Below are 21,101 nucleotides of genomic sequence, written 5' to 3' on the forward strand. Positions count from 1 at the left end.
GTACATATGCATTGTATATACTTGTATATATGCATTTTATATACTTGTATACATTCATTTTACTTACTTGTATATATGCATTGTATATATGCATTTTATATAATTGTACATATGCATTTTATATACTTGCATACATGCATTTTATATCAATCAATCAATCAATGTTTATTTATATAGCCCTAAATCACAAGTGTCTCAAAGGGCTGTACAAGCCACAACGACATCCTCGGTACAGAGCCCACATACGGGCAAGGAAAAACTCACCCCAATGGGACGTCGGTGTGAATGACTATGAGAAACCTCGGGGAGACCGAAAGCAATGGATGTCGACTGCATACTTGCCAACCTTGAGACCTCCAATATCGGGAGGTGGGGGGTGGGGGTTTGGGGGGTGTCGTGGTTGGGGCGGGGGGCGTGGTTAGGGGCGTGGTTAAGAGGAGAGTATATTTACAGCTAGAATTCACCAACTCAAGTATTTCATATATATATATATATATATATATATATATATATATATATATATATATATATATATATATATATACAGGTATATATATATATATATATATATATATATATATATATATATATATATATATATATATATATATATATATATATACAGGTATATATATATATATATATATATATATATATATATATATATATATATATATATATATATATATATATATATATATATATATATATATATGTGACGGTCCACAACTGTATGTGGCAAAATGCAGCTCCACACTGCTGTCGCTTCAACATATCACTGGCACCAGGTGGCTTATGAATTTATTTTATTACAGTGTCCTGCAAAACAGTGCAAATTGTGAGACTGTGAGTCCACTTGGGTCACGGGATTATCAGTTGGAAGGCACAGTTCTGAGCACTTCTCGCAGGTAAAGTACATACCACTTCTCGCCAGCAACAGGCGCTGTTGCAACACTTCATTCATAATTTAATCAAGCATAATGAACGTCTGTTTCTACACCGTTACATATATATATACTGTATATATATATATATATATATATATATATATATATATATATATATATATATATATATATATATATATATATATATATATAAATAAAAGAAATACTTGAATTTTAGTGTTCATTTATTTACACATATACACACACACACACACAACACTCATCTACTCATTTTTGTACTTGAAAGTACAATGCTTTGTTAAGGGTTGAATTGTCCATCCTCTTTCTATTCTCTGTCACTATTTTTCTAACCATGCTGAACACCCTCTCTGATGATGCATTGCTGTGTGGCACGCACAAAAGTGCTTTCATCAAATGCACGAGAGTGTGGAATCTTCCATCTCTCCCTAGCATGGCCCAAAACCGGTCAATCCTTGCTTCCTGGGGAAGATCTTCCCTGGCAAACAATTGGTACTCCAGTACTTGTACCCGGAGGCTAGTCAGGTACAATCGCAGCTGCGGCAGACTTTTTTTTGGGGGGGGGGGCGTGGCCTCCAGCTCCGGCTGAATACTGGGAGTTTGTCGGGAGAAAATCTCTGTCGGGAGGTTATCGGGAGAGGCGCTGAATATCGGGATTCCCCCGCTAAAAACGGGAGGGTTGGCAAGTATGGTCGAGTGGGTCTGACATAATATTGTGAAAGTCCAGTCCACAGTGGATCCAACACATCAGCGAGAGCCCAGTCCATAGTGGGGCCAGCAGGAAACCGTCCCGAGCGGAGACGGGTCAGCAGCGCAGAGATGTCCCCAACCGATGCACAGGCTAGCGGTCCACCCGGGGTCCCGACTCTGGACAGCCAGCACTTCATCCATGGCCACCGGACCTGTGCAACTCCCCCTCCCAAGGGAGAGGGGAGCAGAGGAGAGAAGAAAAGAAACGGCAGATCAACTGGTCTAAAAAGGGGGTCTATTTAAAGGCTAGAGTATACAAATGAGTTTTAAGATGGGACTTAAATGCTTCTACTGAGGTAGCATCTCTAACTGTTACCGGGAGGGCATTCCATAGTACTGGAGCCCGAATAGAAACTAACTATATACTTGCATATATGCATTTTACATACTTGTATATATACATTTTACATACTTGTATACATGCATTTTATATACTTGTACATATGCATTTCATATACTTGTATATATGCATGTTCATGCAAGGAATAAAAAGAAATGATGATGATGATTAATATGTATTATTATTAACATATTATCCATCCATTTCCCACAGCATATATTAATATTAATATAATATAATATTATTATTAAATACTATTTTTTAATGTATTGATTATTAAATAGATATTAATGAAATATTCAATAAATATAAATGATAATATTTCAAACCCAGAACGTGTATCAGTGTTTTATTTTGAAAGCGTTTGTGGAAGTTGCAGTGCATGATGGGAAATTAATCTTTCAGAACACAGTGAAAGTTGTACTTTGTCGTGGTGTTTTTAGCGTCATGCGCTTCAGAAAGCAACGTCTGTGCGTGAATAAGTTGTGTAAAAGTTAAAGTGGCAAGATTGTGTTACATGTGTGTGTCTAATGTGCGATATTACACGTCGTTTTGTGGTTTGTTGACCGCTGCTATGAAATATTGTTATAGTGCATTTGTCGCCATCTAGTGGTCATGTGGGTACACGACACTGCAATTCTGTATACAAATGATTAAAGCAGGATTTCTTTCTTTCTTTCTTTCTTTAGTTTATTTCGAACATGGAATACTAAGTATATATGTATTTATCTATTCAAATAGTATTGTTATTTGTCTACCTGTTGAATTGCGTGCATGTCTTTTTGCAATAAATTGTCTTGATTAAATTAGATATTATACTAATTTGCTTGTTAGCAATAAGACACATTTAAGATGTGTATGTTTTGTTGAGATATTTTAGTATTTATAGATTGGTTTCATTTTATTGGTTTTAGTATCTTGTATGTACAAAAACATATGTTTCCTTAAATTTTTCTGTATCAGGCCCTAGCTGAAAAAATGTAGAAGGGCAGATTACATCAAATAACAAACGCAATATTGACAAAGATTTATATTAATCGTCTGAATAATTAACACATTTAAGTGTATTACAATTTGTTTTATTGTTTTAATTATTTATGTTTTCCCCCCAACTTGGGAACCGCGTTATTATTATTGTGTCACATAAACCACTTTCAACACTCCATGCAATTTTAAAATAATAGTTGATTATTTTCCCTTGTCAGGTATGCGTCAAAGTTGTCTTCAACATCGCCGCTAGGTGGCGGCAGTGTGACGCAGTGGAAGCTTGACTTCCGTGAAAACACCACCGAAGAAGAAAAAGGCGGAAGCGTGCAGCAAGAAGAGCGAGACCAACAAACTAACAATAGCTACCAGAGAAATACTAACAATAGCTACCAGAGAAAGACTAACTAACAGTAGTTACCAGATAAAGACTAACTAACTAACACTAGTTACCAGGTACCGACTAACTAACTTACACTAGTTACCAGAGAAAGACTAACTAACTAACAATAGCTACCAGAGAAAGACTAACTAACACTAGTTACCAGATAAAGACTGACTAACTAACACTAGTTACCAGAGAAGGACTAACTAACAATAGTTACCCGAGAAAGCCTAACTAACTAACAATAGTTTCCAGATAAATACTAACTAACTAACAATAGCTACCAGAGAAAGAGAAAGTAACTAACAATAGTGACAATAGAGAAAGGTAAAGTAAGAATAGTAGTGGTCGCTGGGAAGAAGAGAAGATGCTAGAAGAGTTGGTGAAGGAGCGTCTGATGGCGGCTGCAGATGACATCCTGGCGCTGTTTGCTAGAACCATCGCCTCTTACGAGGACCAACTCAGTCGCAGCAGAGAGGAGAAGAAGGAGGAAGTTAGTCGCAGAGAAGAGAAGAAGAAGAAGAAGGAGCGACATGGCTTGGAAGAGCTCTGCAGAACTGGCCTTGTGTTGGACAATGAAGGTCATTTTACATATTTTCACTTTCTCTTTGAAATTAACATTACACATGTCATGTCATCATGTCATGTCGTCATGTCATGTCATGTCATCATGTCATGTCATCATATGTCATGTCATGTCATCATATGTCATGTCATGTCATGATGTCATGTCATGTTTTTGATGGATTGATTGAAACTTTTATTAGTAGATTGCACAGTACAGTACATATTCCGTACAATTGACCACTAAATGTTAACACCCGAATACGTTTTTCAACTTGTTTAAGTCGGGGTCCATGTTAATCAATTCATGACATGACATGTTATGTCATCATGTCATGTCATGCCGCCAAGATACAACATCTGATGTTACTCTTTGTCCAATTACAGCAAGTAAATATAGGATCCAAGATGGCGGCCAACGTACACACTTTGTCATATTATATATATATATATATATATATATATATATATATATATATATATATATATATATATATATATATATATATATATATATATATATATAGATGTGTATGTATATAGATGTGTGTATATATATATATGTATGTATATAGATGTGTGTATATATATATATATATATGTATATATATATATATGTATGTATAAATATATATAGATATATATTTATATATAGATATACTGTATTTATCTATATATATATATATATATATATATATATATATATATATATATATATATATATATATATATATATATATATATATATTCACCATCATATATTACATTGTATTCACCATCATTTATTGAATAATATTCACCATCATATATTAAATAATATTCACCATCATATATTAAATAATATTCACCATCATATATTACATTATATTCAACATCATATATTAAATAATATTCACCATTGTCTCCTCTCTGAGCTGCCACCTTATCGTGGTAGAGGAGTTTGCGTGTCCCAATGATCCTAGGAGCTATGTTGTCCGGGGGCTTCCATGCCCCCTGGTAGGTTCTTCCAAGACAAACAGGTCCTAGGTGAGGGATCAGACAAAGAGCAGATCGAAGACTTCTATGGAATTACAAAAAACGAGACTCAGATTTCCCTCGCCTGGACGCGGGTCACCGGGCCCCCTCTCTGGGCTTCCCTCCACCTTCGGGTGGGGGGACAGGTCCTGACTGTTGTTTGTGCTTACGCACCAAACGGCAGTTCAGTTTACCCACCCTTTTTGGATACACACGAGGGAGTACTGGTAAGTGCTCCCCCGGGTGATTCCCTTGTCCTACTGGGGGACTTCAACGCTCATGTTGGCAACGACAGTGAAACCTGGAGAGGCGTGATTGGGAAGAATGGCCGCCCGGATCTGAACCCGAGTGGTGTTTTGTTATTGGACTTTTGTGCTCGTCACAGATTGTCCATAACAAACACCATGTTCAAACATAAGGGTGTCCATATGTGCACTTGGCACCAGGACACCCTAGGCCGCAGTTCCATAAACGACTTTGTAGTTGTGTCATCGGATTTGCGGCCTCAAATTTTGGACACTCGGGTGAAGAAAGGGGCGGAGCTTTTTACCGATCACCACCTGGTGGTGAGTTGGCTGCGATGGTGGGGGAGGATGCCAGACAGACCTGGCAGGCCCAAACACATTGTGAGGGTCACTTGGGAACGTCTAGCAGAGTCTCCTGTCAGAGAGAGTTTCAATCCCCACCTCCCGAAGAACTTTGAACATGTCACGAGGGAGGCGCTTGACATAGAGTCTGAGTGGACCATGTTCCGCACCTCTATTGTCGAGGCGGCTGATTGGAGCTGTGGCCGCAAGGTAGTTGGTGCCTGTCTTGGCGCTAATCCTAGAACCCGTTGGTGGACACCGTCAGTGAGGGATGCGTCAAGCTGAAGAAAGAGTTCTATCGGGTTCTTTTGGCTCATAAGACTCCGGAGGCAGCGGACAGGTACCGACAGGCCAAGCGGTATGCGGCTTCAGCGGTCGCGGAAGCAAAAACTCGGACATGGGAGGAGTTCGGGGAAGCCATGGAAAACGACTTCCGGACGGCTTCGAAGCGGTTCTGGACCACCATCCGCTGCCTCAGGAAGGGGAAGCAGTGCACTGTCAACACTGTGTATGGTGAGGATGGTGTTCTGCTGACCTCGACTGCAGATGTTGTGGATCGGTGGAGGGAATACTTCGAAGACCTCCTCAATCCCACCAACACGTCTTCCTAGGAGGAAGCAGTGCCTTGGGAATCTGTGGTGGGCTCTCCTATTTCTGGGGCTGAGGTTGCTGAGGTAGTTAAAAAGCTCCTCGGTGGCAAGGCCCCGGAGGTGGATGAGATCCGCCCGGAGTTCCTTAAGGCTCTAGATGCTGCAGGGCTGTCTTGGTTGACAAGACTCTGCATCATCGCGTGGCCATCGGGGGCGGTACCTCTGGATTGGCAGACCGGGGTGGTGGTTCCTCTCTTTAACAAGGGGAACCGGAGGGTGTGTTCCAACTATTGTGGGATCACACTCCTCAGCCTTCCCGGAGAAGGCATTCGACCGTGTCCCTCGGGAAGTCCTGTGGGGTGTGATCAAAGAGTATGGGGTATCAGACTGTCTGATTGTGGCGGTCCGCTCCCTGTACGATCAGTATCAGAGCTTGGTCCGCATTGCTGGCAGTAAGTCGGACACGTTTCCAGTGAGGGTTGGACTCCGCCAAGGCTGCCCTTTGTCACCGATTCTGTTCATAACTTTTATGGACAGAATTTCTCAGGGCGTTGAGTCAAGTCAGTTTGGTGGCTGCAGGATTAGGTCTCTGCTTTTTGCAGATGATGTGGTCCTGATGGCTTCATCTGGCCAGGATCTTCAGCTCTCACTGGATCGGTTCGCAGCCGAGTGTGAAGCGACTGGGATGAGAATCAGCACCTCCAAGTCCGAGTCCATGGTTCTCGCCCAGAAAAGGGTGGAGTGCCATCTCCGGGTTGGGGAGGAGTTCAAGTACCTCAGAGTCTTGTTCACGAGTTGGGGAAGAATGGATCGTGAGATCGACAGGCGGATCGGTGCGGCGTCTTCAGTAATGCGGACGCTGTATCTATCCGTTGTGGTGAAGAAGGAGCTGAGCTGGAAGGCAAAGCTCTCAATTTACCGGTCGATCTACATACCCATCCTCACCTATGGTCATGAGCTTTGGGTTATGACCGAAAGGACAAGATCATGGGTACAAGCGGCCGAAATGAGCTTCCTCCGCCGGGTGGCGGGGCTCTCCCTTAGAGATAGGGTGAGAAGCTCTGCCATCCGGGAGGAGCCCAAAGTAAAGCCGCTGCTCCTCATCGAGAGGAGCCAGAGGAGGTGGTTCGGGCATCTGGTCAGGATGCCACCCGAACGCCTCCCTAGGGAGGTCTTTAGGGCACGTCCGACCGGTAGGAGGCCACGGGAAGACCCAGGACACGTTGGGAAGACTGTCTCCCGGCTGGCCTGGGAACGCCTCGGTATCCCCCGGGAAGAGTTGGACGAAGTGGCTGGGGAGAGGAAAGTCTGGGCTTCTCTGCTTAGGCTGCTACCCCCGCGACCCGACCTCGGGTAAGCGGAAGAAGATGGATGGATTCACCATTGTATATTAAATTATATTCACCATCATATATTAAATTATATTCACCATCATATATTAAATAATATTCACCATCATTTATTAAATAATATTCACCATCATTTAATAAAATGTTTTACATAATATTCATCATATTAAAATTTGTCACAAAATATTCACCATCATACATTAAGATTTAAAAATGTCTTACATAATATTCACTGTACTACTTTGTGTCATATATTAAGATTTAAAATAAGACAAACACAAGAACACCTTAAAGTGTTTGGATCGTTGTCTACCATTCACATGAACGCATATGTTTAAAACATCCAAAAACCTCCATAAATGTGTGATATACACACTGTAAGTATATATATGTAATGTAGTAACATTCATAATAACATGTAATATTTACATGATGTAAGTATATATGTAATGTAGTAACATTCATAATAACATGTCATATGTACATGGTGTAAGTATATGTAATGTAGTAACATTCATAATAACATGTAATGTATACATGAATTATATATGTCATGTAGTAACATTCATAATAACATGTAATATATACATGATGTAAGTCTATATGTAATGTAGTAACATTCATAATAACATGTAATATATACCTATTTGGATAATTTTAAGTATTAATGTCACAGACGCATCACTACGCTCACTTTCCTTTCAACAACACCAAGACTACTAATCATGACAGACTTGATTAAATATTTAATCTTGTCATATTTGACCTTGAGTGTGTTTGTTCATCAAGATGGACGTCCTCAAAGGGGGAGCTCCACCCTGGAGCAGCAGGAGCCACAGCCCCCTCACATGAAGGAGGAAGAGGAGTGGAGCACACAGGAGGAGGCTGATGCCCCCGAGTGGAGCGTTGTGTGTGTGAAGGATGAAGAGTCCTCACAGCTTCATGGCAGTGAGGAGACCAGGGGGGCGGAGCCTCCAGGAGCAGACACACTGTGGTCCCACCCCCCTGAGGACCAGCACACCCAAGGAGAAGGAGCGGAGGTGGAAGGTGATGTCCAGAAAGGTTGTGGCAGGAAGCGAGTGACTTGTTCTGTTTGTGCTCAGAGTTTCTCCAAGAAGAACAGTCTGACCCAACACATGCGCTCGCACACGGGTGAGAAACCTTTCAGCTGCTCCGTTTGCCACGAACGCTTCGCTCGGAAGCCCTACCTGGTCACGCACATGAGGACACACACGGGAGAGAAACCCTTCAGCTGCCCCGTCTGTGGCCGCAGGTTCTCGCAGCAGGGAGCCATAATCTTTCACATGCGCACGCACACGGGAGAGAGACCCTTCAGCTGTTTGGTTTGTGGCGAACGCTTCGCTCGGAAGTCCAACATGGCGTCGCACAGGCGAACCCACTTGGGAGAAAAACTCTTCAACTGTTCGTTGTGCGGGAAACACTTCTCTCACCAGTCCCACATGGCAAAGCACCTGGAGAAACACCACTGAGAGAAACCTTTTATCTGCTCAGCATCACAAAAAGGTGCTGTTTGGATGTCCCGTTAAAGACCATTGGAGATCATTCCAAGGAAGAAGTCTGTGATAGTCATGGAATTCAAGAAAGAAATCATGACTTCTTGTCACAATGTGTGTTGTGTCAGTGTGTACTCTACTGCTTGTGGAAAGTGTCTCAAGCTGCAAAGGAACGGAGTTGAACTTTCGTTTTGCTTTGAAGTATCAACCTTGCCAAGTCGCAGCCAGGGACCACAATCCAAATTTAAAGTGTTTGTTTTTAAGCCAGTGAAACAAATGTAAATGTTTTTACTCTCATTGTCTATTTCTGGTCCTCAAATTCTTCCTGCAGGGCAGACAATGCCATGTTATCCAATATCACAAAAGACTTGAGTGTCCACGTTCTGTGGCAGTTTGGGCGACCTTGAACGCCTGCCTGCGTCTTCCATTTGGTGGATACATCACTCAGTCCAGTCAGCAGGTGTCCTGTGACCATGGTCTTCATAGGTCCACATCCTCCGCTGAAAGCCTCGCCAGGCACACAAGCCTCCACTTCTCCTAGGAGTCCCTCCTGTGTCCAGCAACAATCAAGACAGGCACCGAACTCAGAATCAGAATCAGAAATACTTGATTAATCCCCGAGGGGAAATTAAAATTTTCAGCACAATCCCATTCAAGATCAGACAAACATTACAGGGAGACAGAACAGGACCGCTGACGGGTCTGCCAACTTCCAGCGCCCCTTACAAAAAAGGTGAGATACAGGTAAACAATTGGGGGCGGGGGGAGAAAACACACATCCCTCTTACATGTGTGTAAGAGGGAAACATCAAAGAACACAAAGGACATTAAAGACATTAAACGAGCAGAGCTGATGCAACCAGCCACTTCTACATACAGCTATGAATAAAAAGTAAAATAAACATATACACTGTGGTGGCCACAGCCACAACTCCAGATCTTGTCAATTTTGTTGAGAGGCCAGTTGATCAATTGTGTTGTTGACATTGTGGAGAGCAGTGCAAACAGGAAGTGAAACAAGACAAAGGCAAGCAGGAGAGTGGGTCTCATCTCTCAAGGTGTTTTACACATGGCTAGCGGCCAACGTCCACCTGCAGTGTTTTAGCTACTTCTAAATCACTAATCCTGGCCTCCATGGCGACAAATAAAATAAAGTTTCTTACAAGTATCATTATCACTGGAGGACGAGGAATAGCTAAACATGCGTCACTACACACCGTAGGAGGATACAATAGCTCACCGCTAACAGCAAGCTAGCGCTCCTCAATGCAAACAAATGGGTGGATCTACACAAATATCCACTAATGATACCAACTACAAGAGCTGTATTTAGTCGATACTACTATGATTACATTTATATTTTTATATTATGTTTATTTTGTCAAATTGTTATTGTTTATAAAGTCAGTAAATATGTCCCTGGACACAGTAGAATTTTATTTTTGACCCTGGAACTACTTGGTATCAGATCCACATGTGTACCAAAACGTATGTCAAGTATCAAAGAAGAGAAGAATAAGTGATTATTACATTTTAACAGAAGTGTAGATAGAACATGTTAAAACAGGAAGTATGCCGATTCTGACAGGAAATGATCAAGTAGATGAATAATGTTCCCAAAATAAAATGACACAATATGTTACAAGTTGTCTAGTATGTTCTACATCTTATTTAAGTATAATTGACATACAACTAAAAGATAAGTTCTCTAGTATGTTCTACTTGTTATTTAAGTACACTTACTACTAAAAGACATGTCTAGTATGTTGTACATCGTATTCAAGTACGCTTACTACTAAAAGACAAGTTGTCTAGTATGTTGTACATCTTATTCAAGTACACTTACTACTGAAAGAAAAGTTGTCTAGTATGTTCTACATCTTATTTAAGTACACTTACTAGTAAAAGAAAAGTTGTCTAGTATGTTATACATCTTTTTTAAGTACACTTACTACTAAAAGACAAGTTGTCTAGTATGTTATACATCTTATTTAAGTACACTTAAATAAGATGTAGAACATACTAGACAAGTTGTCTAGTATGTTATACATCTTTTTTAAGAACACAATACTAAAAGACAAGTTGTCTAGTGTGTTCTACATCTTATTCAAGTACACTTACTGGTAAAAGAAAAGTTGTCTAGTATGTTATACATCTTTTTTAAGTACACTTACTACTAAAAGACAAGTTGTATAGTATGTTCTACATCTTTTTTAAGTACACTTACTACTAAAAGACAAGTTGTCTAGTATGTTATACATCTTATTTAAGTTAGGTTGACCATACGTCCTCTTTTCCCCCGACATGTCCTCTTTTGCGGGTGTGTCCGGGCGGGGTTTTTTAAATGCCTCAAATGTCCGGCATTTTGAAATAGGGTTGCGTGTATTTTCAATGTACGTCTTGGGCAGGGATCGGCAACCCCTAAATTAAGGGCGTGCCGTGATGGCACTGCTTATATTATCCTCTATTTCTTGCACAAACAGCATGCCAGCCCGGTCTCATGTTGCATGATAGTGATAGTGTTGTGTCGTTCGCGAACGATTCGTTCGAAAGAACGAATCTTTTGAGTGAACGTACTGAACCGAATCACTTCATGAACTGATTTGTTCCTTTCTCAGTTCAGTTGAGCTCCGCCACGACCATGCCGGTATGAGTGGAACTGGCGCATTCTGTGACTCACTGAACCCTCGACGTCGGCGAACGACGCAGCCAATGAGAGGGCGGGGGGAGGGACTGAGCGAACGATTCGTTCACGCGGATTAACCACATGAATCACTCAGTGAACGACAATGCTCTATCTCTCTGCTCTGCGGGGGCAGGGGGTAAAGTGTAGGGCAGGCTGTTATGAGAAGATTTAAAATAAAAATAATAACTAACGTATGTACACATACATAGGCTATTATTTACACAGTTATTGTAACAAAAATAAATTTCTCCTTGGGGATTAATTCTGATTCATATTATTATTATTATTATTATTATCCATTCTACTGCAACTGTTGTTGTTTATGTTGTTTAGTAGCTATCATCATCTTATAATAATGCTGATTTGCAATTAACCTGTACTGCTGCTGCAGAAGTGATTCGGTTCACGTACTGAACTGCGGCCACAGTGTGGTGCTGTGTCAGTCACTGATTCTAGTGATTCGTACAGTCAAAAGAACTGCCGATCCCATGAAAACAAGCCACATGAAAACAAACACACGTCCCCATTATCTCAACACATAAAGTTATGAGAGTAGACTACTAGTCTACTAGCAGTCTACTGGCGGGGGGTAAAGTGTAGGGCAGGCTGTTTTGAGAAGATTTAAAATAAAAATAACTAATGTATGTACACATACATAGGCTATTATTTACACAGTTATTGTAACAAAAATAAATTTCTCCTTGGGGATCAATTCTGATTCATATTATTATTATTATTATTATTATTATCATCCCTTCTATTGCAACTGTTGTTGTTAGATTAACGCGAGTCCCTACGCAGTGCGTGGGGACTCACGTTCACCCTATTTGCTGCTTCTCCTGCGAATGTCTGCACTGTACTGTACTACGTACTGTACTAAGGGGCGCCCCCTTAGTGTTGTGTCGTTCGCGAACGTGATTTAGGGAGGGGCGGTAGTGTTGTGTGGGCACCTATTTGCTGCTTCTCCCGCGAATGTCTGCACCATAATGTACTACGCACGCCCCCCCCCTCCTATTTTTTTTGGGGGGGCCGGGGGGATTCGGTGAACGAATTTTTTGAACGAATCATTGCTGCATGGGATTCTGGGTATTTGTTGTGTTGTGTTTATGTTGTGTTACAGTGTGGATGTTCTCCAGAAATGTATTTGTCATTCTTTTTTGGTGTGGGTTCACAGTGTGGCGCATATTTGTAACGTAACAGTGTTAAAGTTGTTATTTACGGCCACCGTCAGTGTAAGCTGTGTGGCTGCTGAACAAGTAAGCTTTGCTGTCACATTCGAGTGCAAGCAGAAGATGCATTCAACATGTGTCCGAACAGGTAAGCTGTTTAAGCAGGCTGTAGAGGGCGCTAAAGGCAGTGTCATCACGCCCAAATTTCGGGTGTCTCCCGGGAAAAGTGGGAGGATTGGCAACTATGACACTAATGAACGCCATTCATGTAAATCTCGCGGGGCCGCACTAACTTAAACTGTCATATTAAAGTGCGGGCCGGGGCGCGTGTCTAAGACCCCTGGTTTAAACATAGCACAAAGCAATAAAAAGCTTTGTATACAGTGTTATTTCATTTTACATTTCAAAAGAGTTTTGAGGCTCCCATTGTTTTCTTTCATTTGTGAAACTCGTCAAAATGGCTATTTGAGTGATAAAGGTTGCCGACCCTAGACTCTAGGGTTAAGTTAAGAAGGGGTTAAACAAAACAAGCTGTGAAGGTGCACACGCAGAAACATTCGTGAGGGAGGGGCAGAGACACAGAGTGAGAGAGCTAGTGAGTGGAGACAGACATGAAAACAAGAAATGCCGAAAAGTAAATGCAACTTTACGGATGATTTGCGGAAAAAGTATTTGTGTTTTGGTCCTGGCCGTGACCCATGGGAAGCAGAATGCACTGTGTGCAAAGCAGGAAGGTGTATGTCTGTGGCAAATAAAGATCTACAAGCCCATATCGACACTACAAAGCACAAAACAGCTGTGCAGGGCGAGAGCTCATTTATGACAACCTTTTCCAAAACACAACATAGAATGTGAGATATAACAGGATAATGCATACATTTGTCATTTGTTTTCAAAACGCTTACAAAAAAGTGGTACCCCAAAAATTTACTGTGGGACCCCATTTGTATGATTTGATTGGTCCCTGGGACCCCATTTTGAAAATTCCTAGCGCCAACACTACTGTCAACATAGGAGAAAAAATGCTTTATTTAAATAAATATATTACTTATGAAGCAAGTTCGAGTATCATTGGCAAATTTTCACCTAGTCCCGGCCTTGGCGTGCTGCCCGCCTTGGCACGCATATATGTGTCCTCTTTTTGGGATTTCAGAATATGGTCAGCCTAATTTAAGTACACTTACTACTAAAAGACAAGTTGTCTAGTGTGGTCTACATCTTATTTAAATACACTTACTACTAAAAGACAAGTTGTCTAGTATGTTCTACATCTGATTTAAGTACACTAACTACTAAAAAACAAGTCGTCTAGTATGTTCTACATCTTATTTAAGTACATTAACTACTAAAAGACAAGTTGTCTAGTATGTTCTACATCTTTTTAAGTACACTTACTACTAAAAGACAAGTTCTCTAGTATGTTCTACATCCTATTTAAGTACACTTACTGCTAAAAGACAAGTTGTCTAGTATGTTCTACATCTTTTTTAAGAACACTTACTACTAAAAGACAAGTTGTCTAGTATGTTCTACATCTTATTTAAGTACACTTACTACTAAAAGACAAGTTGTCTAGTATGTTCTACATCTAATTTAAGTACACTTACTACTAAAAGACAAGTTGTCTAGTATGTTCTACGTCTAATTTAAGTACACTTACTACTAAAAGACACGTTGTCTAGTATGTTCTACATCTTATTTAAGTACACTTACTACTAAAAGACAAGTTTTTATGGGTTATACTTGTATAGCGCTTTTCTACCTTCAAGGTACTGTTGCGTCGACAGCTCTTCCTCTCAAGGAAGTCAAAGTCTGCTGTCCACTCCCAAGTTCTTTTAATGGCAAATAAGCTGATGTTAAATTGACCACCAAAAGCAGTAGTTGGTATTTCGTTGTTTATTGTCAAAGCTTTGGCAATAATGAGACCAGCCTTGCCCAAACTATCCCGGTGCGTGGCTCTATCCGGTCTGCCTTCTTCTCCCTCTCCCTGTACTCTTCTACCCTTTTGTTTTGTCTACCGCTTGCATTCCAGAAGCTCCAAGGCCTCAAACACACAGTCAACCTTTTACTAAGCAGACAATTTGGAAAAGCACTAGCTGTTTTGTAATATGACTACGGAAGTAAAAAGTAACACAAAATATGGATATATGGAAAATATCTCGTTCTATCACTCCCCCTTTAAGATCTTCTAATAAGATCTTTTACTACTAGTTAAACACTTCTAAAGCACGCCCCACATTAAAGTAGGTGCTGTTTTTTTTTCTTTGAGCAAGCTAGCAATAAAAACAACAGCATATTTACATTGGAGATAGATGGAGGGAGTCCACGTCACTGTCGTCATGGTCAGGGAAGGAAACCAACATTTCTCGAAAGTCTCCATTTTGCTCGACCCCCTTTAGAGTCATAACGAGTCCAGAAACAGGGTGGGGTTGACCTTCTAAAGCTCTAGCAATGATGCGGGTGCATAAAGATTTAGCACAAGGGGCGATAAAGCAGCCACATGAGGCTATGATGGCCAAAAAAACTCCAATTGAGACCAGGACAGACTTAATTAGCTGAGTCCACCTGCCAAATGTGCTCTGGAGCCAATCTTTGAAGGGGTCAGAGGCCAGGTCGGGGCAAGTTGTTCAGCAAGTCCCTCAACGGCGTCACGAGTCAGGTTGGTCAGTCTCAACAGATTATAAAAAACATAGTTAATGCGTTCAACATTTTTAGTAGCCGTCACAGGGAAAATAGCACCAATGATAGGAAGGTTTTCGAAACCTGCACAGGATTCACACCACAATTTATGTTGTGAGGGGACCCCCCTAGGTTGGCCTATTGCATCAAAGTAAACACCATCAGGGTTCCTCGTCAAATCGAAGGAGCCCTCTACACTCCTCCGAGATAAAACATGACGGCGTCGGCGGGGAGTTAAAGAGTGGCAGCTGAGACAGGAGTTACAAGGGGAGTTAATTTGGAACCCACTAGAGTGAGTGGGGTCACCAGTCTAACCATAGCACAAAGCCCCACAGATAACTTTGGAATTCTAATGTACAATCTGTGCTCCCCACAATACCAGAATAAGTCAGCTCGTGCCCAAGGGCCTATCTTCGAGCCATCTATCAGTGTGGTGCACCAGGAAGGGTTAATGTCACCCAATTTGTTGGGGGACGAAGAGGGTCCTTTGAATTGAAAACACGTGTAATTCAGCTTTTGGGCCACAAATGGAAGAAGTCGGGTGGAATTGTCAACAGGAGGGTACACACTAGCCAACAAAATCGCACCCTAGTGGCGTGGGTTCAGAGAACAAGGAAATAAGACAGTCTGAGCCATTTATGTCAGTCAACTTAAAAGGGGCGGGGTATGTGTGGGGAAAAGGACGTCCAGCGGAAGAAGCAACACAGTCACCCAGGTTTTGGCATCCACCTGAGCCACAGGTTGTCTGCACCCGCTCCTAAGGTCAAAGGTCAAAGTTACCAGGCCTTCGGTGGTGATGTCATTAGCACGCACGGATGTGAGCCTTTGAAACACCACCGAGGTGGGGTGGTACTTTAGGTGCTACAGAGGGTGTAGAGGTAGTTCACGCCCTCTCGAGGACATTAATTTTAATAATTCCTTAAGCGTCTGTATCAGTCAGGTCAAGCCCCAAAACAACATAAAAGGGACGATGGGCACAACTTACCAGAGTATGTTGTCTGCATCCGACACCAATGGTTCAGGGTTGAGTCGTAACAAATATAGAGGTTATTACCACGGTAATAGTTATTGTGTCCCCCGTAATTAATCACACTGCACAGGTCAAAAAAATAAGTCTTGCTGTCCCCCCAAACCCAGTCTATTTCAAGTCCGCCGTATGTTCTAAGACACTTGTCAGTCACTGTCGTCGGGAAGGAAGGACTGAGGCACAAGAACAGTAGAACAAGCCTAAACACCAGTCCGTCAGGGAGTACTACTGCGTGTAACATCCTGCCTTTCGTCTATCAAAATCAGAATAATTCAGGTAACGAAACGGGGATAAACATCAAACTTTTCACTTAATATAACGACACAGATAGTTATGCTGAAAACAAGTAAGAGAAATTGGATAACTTCGACTATAAAGGCTGGTCTCAAATAAGGATATACAATATAGAAGTTGAAAAGAGTAATGTAGGTAGAAAATCTCTCTCGTCTCCTGGGCTGAGGGGCAGATGTTCAGATTCAGATTCAGATTCAGAGCTTTATTTGTCCATTCTAACATGTACAAGACACATAAGAACTGAAATTACATTTTCGGCACAATCCCGCTAAGAGCAGACATACGTTACAGGGAGACAAGACGGGACCGCCAACGGATCAGCCTCACTTAGGCGCTCCTTAAAAAGGTGGGAAAAAGGTGACATTGGGGAAGGGGGGAAGTAAAAAAAAAAAAATATCAGTCTGAGGCTGGACCCTCAGGAATGGTCCAGACTGAGTCCGAGGAAAAAAAACCTCACATAGCATGTTGTGGCGATGTCAGCAATGACATCCCCTGGTGATCTGTCAGGTTCTTCAGCTGTAGTGCAGAGGGAGAGGTGGTACCAGGTGTCCCCTCCACCAGCCAGTCGAAGGGCGTGGGACGTCCGTTCTACGACCTTGAAGGGACCAGTCCACCTGGGCTCCGTCCACTTGCGTTTGATGACCTTGATCTTGACCCTCTCAGCGGGCGGAAGGGAATCTGTACAGAAGAACTGGCACACAAATTCTGCAATTTTTTGTGTAAAATACCATTTTGGTTTTATGCTGAGTCCTCCTTCCATGGGGGGCTGCTGGTCCTGTGAATGGCTGACCTGTATGCAGCTCATAGGGTGAAAAACTCAAAGGGCGGTAAAACAGTTTTATTCACGGACCTTCGAATGATCATTAACGCTAATTGCAACATGTCAATCCAATTAAATTTGGTCTGTGCACAGATTTTAGCCAATTAGTTTTTTATGTTCTGGTCCATCCTTTCAACCTTGCCTTGGGACTCAGGATGGTACCCCAAACCTGTGTTCTAGTCCGAAAGCCTTTTCGACCAAGGCTAAGTGAGTATTTTTTTTAAATGGTTGCCATTGTCTGACCTAATCTTTTTGGGGAAACCATGTCGGGGTACTAGGTCATCCACAAATCATTTAATTACTGATATTGCATCCTCTTTTGGGGTTGTTGTTGCTTCCGGCCAACCACTGTGATTGTCAACACAAGTCAGTACGTACCTTTTCCCTTGTACCGTATTGATCATATCAGTGAAATCAAAGACTATACATGGTTCACCCTCACCTCCTCCATATTCTAAATTTGATCTATTAAACTACTATCGATGTGTAAAATCGTTATTTTCAAATTAAAATTAGTTATAACTTCTTACCCGCGGTAAAAACGTTAAAACTATGGAATGTGTCAGAGTCGGATAATTGTCGATTTTGTTCCAAGGAGTCTGTATCCACCCTCACTCACCCCCTTCTGTTTCTGAAAAAAAAGGACTGTGTTAGTCATACTATCACTTTCAGAAACATCTAAGAAAAAGGTCAGCTAATAGTCAAGTAGCGGAGGACAGGTCATGTTTGAGGTCAATGATTGTCTCTTTAGCCTCTATGGTCCACTGGGGGGTGTTGTTAGGGTAGGGGACCCCTTAGCGATATCACAAATAACTCAAACTCGACTAAACCTCGACTATGTAATTTATTCAATATGGTGAAAGTAACAAAATATGCTTATATTTATATTGTCACCAATACTAGAAAAATACTACCCTTATGGCGGATGCTTTAGCAATAGTATTTTGAATTTTTACCACACCTGGTGGCCCCAATAATTCATTAAGTCAAGCTCATGTTGTAGAAAGTTGAATGATGCAGACACGTTTGTTACTGAATACTTTCTATCAGACTTCTGTCTTGACGACTATGTGTATGTAATGAGCAACTATAATTATTTGATATGCTTAAATATGTAATGTGTCGTTTTAGCTCAGCTGTTGTGTAGCTGCTAGCTCCTCGTAGCCTACAGGTGTCTAAAGTTCAGCCCATAGTTATGTGTTTAACATAACCATGGGCTAAACCTAAACAATTGAAAATGTGGTATTTGGGTGTCGGTGTAATGTTTGGCAGCTACGCCGTGTCTTATCATTGTACCTAAGTTCTTTGGTTTTGTAGGCGAGACAGAGAGCAAGGGAACAATGTGGGACACTATTGTGTCCATCTTATACCATGCTAGCTGTTGCAAAGATAGGTCAACATGAGCAGCCACACCTTGAGTTCCAACATATATAAATAATCATAACATATGGCGAGTCGGGTGGCAGTACACACGGAAGCATCTCAGCCAGTCAGGGTTTTCACTGTTAGAGCAGTTGGATGTCAGCCATTCCTATTGTTTCAGGCTGTGGTATGAGCTCCTGGAGGAGCCTTGGTAGTGGTGTCGCAGCTTGGTGGTTGAGCCGTCAGGTAACACAGTGGTTGGCCGGAAGCAACAACAACCCCAAAAGAGGATGCAATATCAGTAATTAAATGACTTGTGGATGACCTAGTACCCCGACATGGTTTCCCCAAAAAGATTAGGTCAGACAACGGCAACCATTTAAAAAAAATACTCACTTAGCCTTGGTCGAAAAGGCTTTCGGACTAGAACACAGGTTTGGGGTACCATCCTGAGTCCCAAGGCAAGGTTGAAAGGATGGACCAGAACATAAAAAACTAATTGGCTAAAATCTGTGCACAGACCAAATTTAATTGGATTGACATGTTGCAATTAGCGTTAATGATCATTCGAAGGTCCGTGAATAAAACTGTTTTACCGCCCTTTGAGTTTTTCACCCTATGAGCTGCATACAGGTCAGCCATTCACAGGACCAGCAGCCCCCCATGGAAGGAGGACTCAGCGTAAAACCAAAATGGTATTTTACACAAAAAATTGCAGAATTTGTGTGCCAGTTCTTCTGTACAGATTCCCTTCCGCCCGCTGAGAGGGTCAAGATCAAGGTCATCAAACGCAAGTGGACGGTGCCCAGGTGGACTGGTTCCTTCTAGGTCGTAGAACGGACGTCCCACGCCCTTCGACTGGCTGGTGGAGGGGACACCTGGTACCACCTCTCCCTCTGCACTACAGCTGAAGAACCTGACAGATCACCAGGGGATGTCATTGCTGACATCGCCACAACATCTGCCCCTCAGCCCAGGAGACGAGAGAGATTTTCTACCTACATTACTCTTTTCAACTTCTATATTGTATATCCTTATTTGAGACCAGCCTTTATAGTCAAAGTTATCCAATTTCTCTTACTTGTTTTCAGCATAACTATCTGTGTCGTTATATTAAGTGAAGTGTTTGATGTTTATCCCCGTTTCGTTACCTGAATTATTCTGATTTTGATAGACGAAAGGCAGGATGTTACACGCAGTAGTACTCCCTGACGGACTGGTGTTTAGGCTTGTTCTACTGTTCTTGTGCCTCAGTCCTTCCTTCCCGACGACAGTGACTGACAAGTGTCTTAGAACATACGGCGGACTTGAAATAGACTGGGTTAGGGGGGACAGCAAGACTTATTTTTTTGACCTGTGCAGTGTGATTAATTACGGGGGACACAATAACTATTACCGTGGTAATAACCTCTATATTTGTTACGACTCAACCCTGAACCATTGGTGTCGGATGCAGACAACATACTCTGGTAAGTTGTGCCCATCGTCCCTTTTATGTTGTTTTGGGGCTTGACCTGACTGATACAGACGCTTAAGGAATTATTAAAATTAATGTCCCCGAGAGGGCGTTAACTACCTCTACACCCTCTGTAGCACCTAAAGTACCACCCCACCTCGGTGGTGTTTCAAAGGCTCACATCCGTGCGTGCTAATGACATCACCACCGAAGGCCTTGTAACTTTGACCTTTGACCTTAGGAGCGGGTGCAGACAACCTGTGGCTCAGGTGGATGCCAAAACCTGGGTGACTGTGTTGCTTCTTCCGCTGGACGTCCTTTTCCCCACACATACCCCGCCCCTTTTAAGTTGACTGACATAAATGGCTCAGACTGTCTTATTTCCTTGTTCTCTGAACCCACGCCACTAGGGTGCGATTTGTTGGCTAGTGTGTACCCTCCTGTTGACAATTCCACCCGACTTCTTCCATTTGTGGCCCAAAAGCTGAATTACACGTGTTTTCAATTCAAAGGACCCTCTTCGTCCCCCAACAAATTGGGTGAAAAGTCGTGAACTCAAACGTCTGGTAAAATAAAATAAAAAATAAATTAAAAAAAGTAACTGG

At 41.9% G+C, this 21,101-nt stretch overlaps 1 protein-coding gene across 1 annotated transcript; it reads left to right on the plus strand.

Moving 5' to 3' along the window:
* Positions 1-3,302: 3,302 nt before the first annotated feature.
* On the plus strand, positions 3,303-10,608 carry LOC133651533 (zinc finger protein 771-like). The gene is made up of 2 exons (XM_062049496.1): positions 3,303-3,966; positions 8,279-10,608. Exons 1-2 carry the CDS (start codon positions 3,753-3,755, stop codon positions 8,977-8,979), a joined length of 915 nt encoding a protein of 304 aa, XP_061905480.1. The 5' UTR covers positions 3,303-3,752; the 3' UTR covers positions 8,980-10,608.
* Positions 10,609-21,101: the final 10,493 nt, after the last annotated feature.

The sequence above is a fragment of the Entelurus aequoreus genome, linkage group LG06 (assembly GCF_033978785.1).
Source record: "Entelurus aequoreus isolate RoL-2023_Sb linkage group LG06, RoL_Eaeq_v1.1, whole genome shotgun sequence".
Lineage (NCBI taxonomy): Eukaryota > Metazoa > Chordata > Actinopteri > Syngnathiformes > Syngnathidae > Entelurus > Entelurus aequoreus.

Bases quoted from the DNA above. Each gene is read 5' to 3' on its own strand.
- LOC133651533 (XM_062049496.1), top strand. From the start codon at position 3,753: ATGCTAGAAGAGTTGGTGAAGGAGCGTCTGATGGCGGCTGCAGATGAC. The intron at 3,967-8,278 runs GTCATTTTACAT...TTGTTCATCAAG, and splicing joins CCTTGTGTTGGACAATGAAG to ATGGACGTCCTCAAAGGGGG.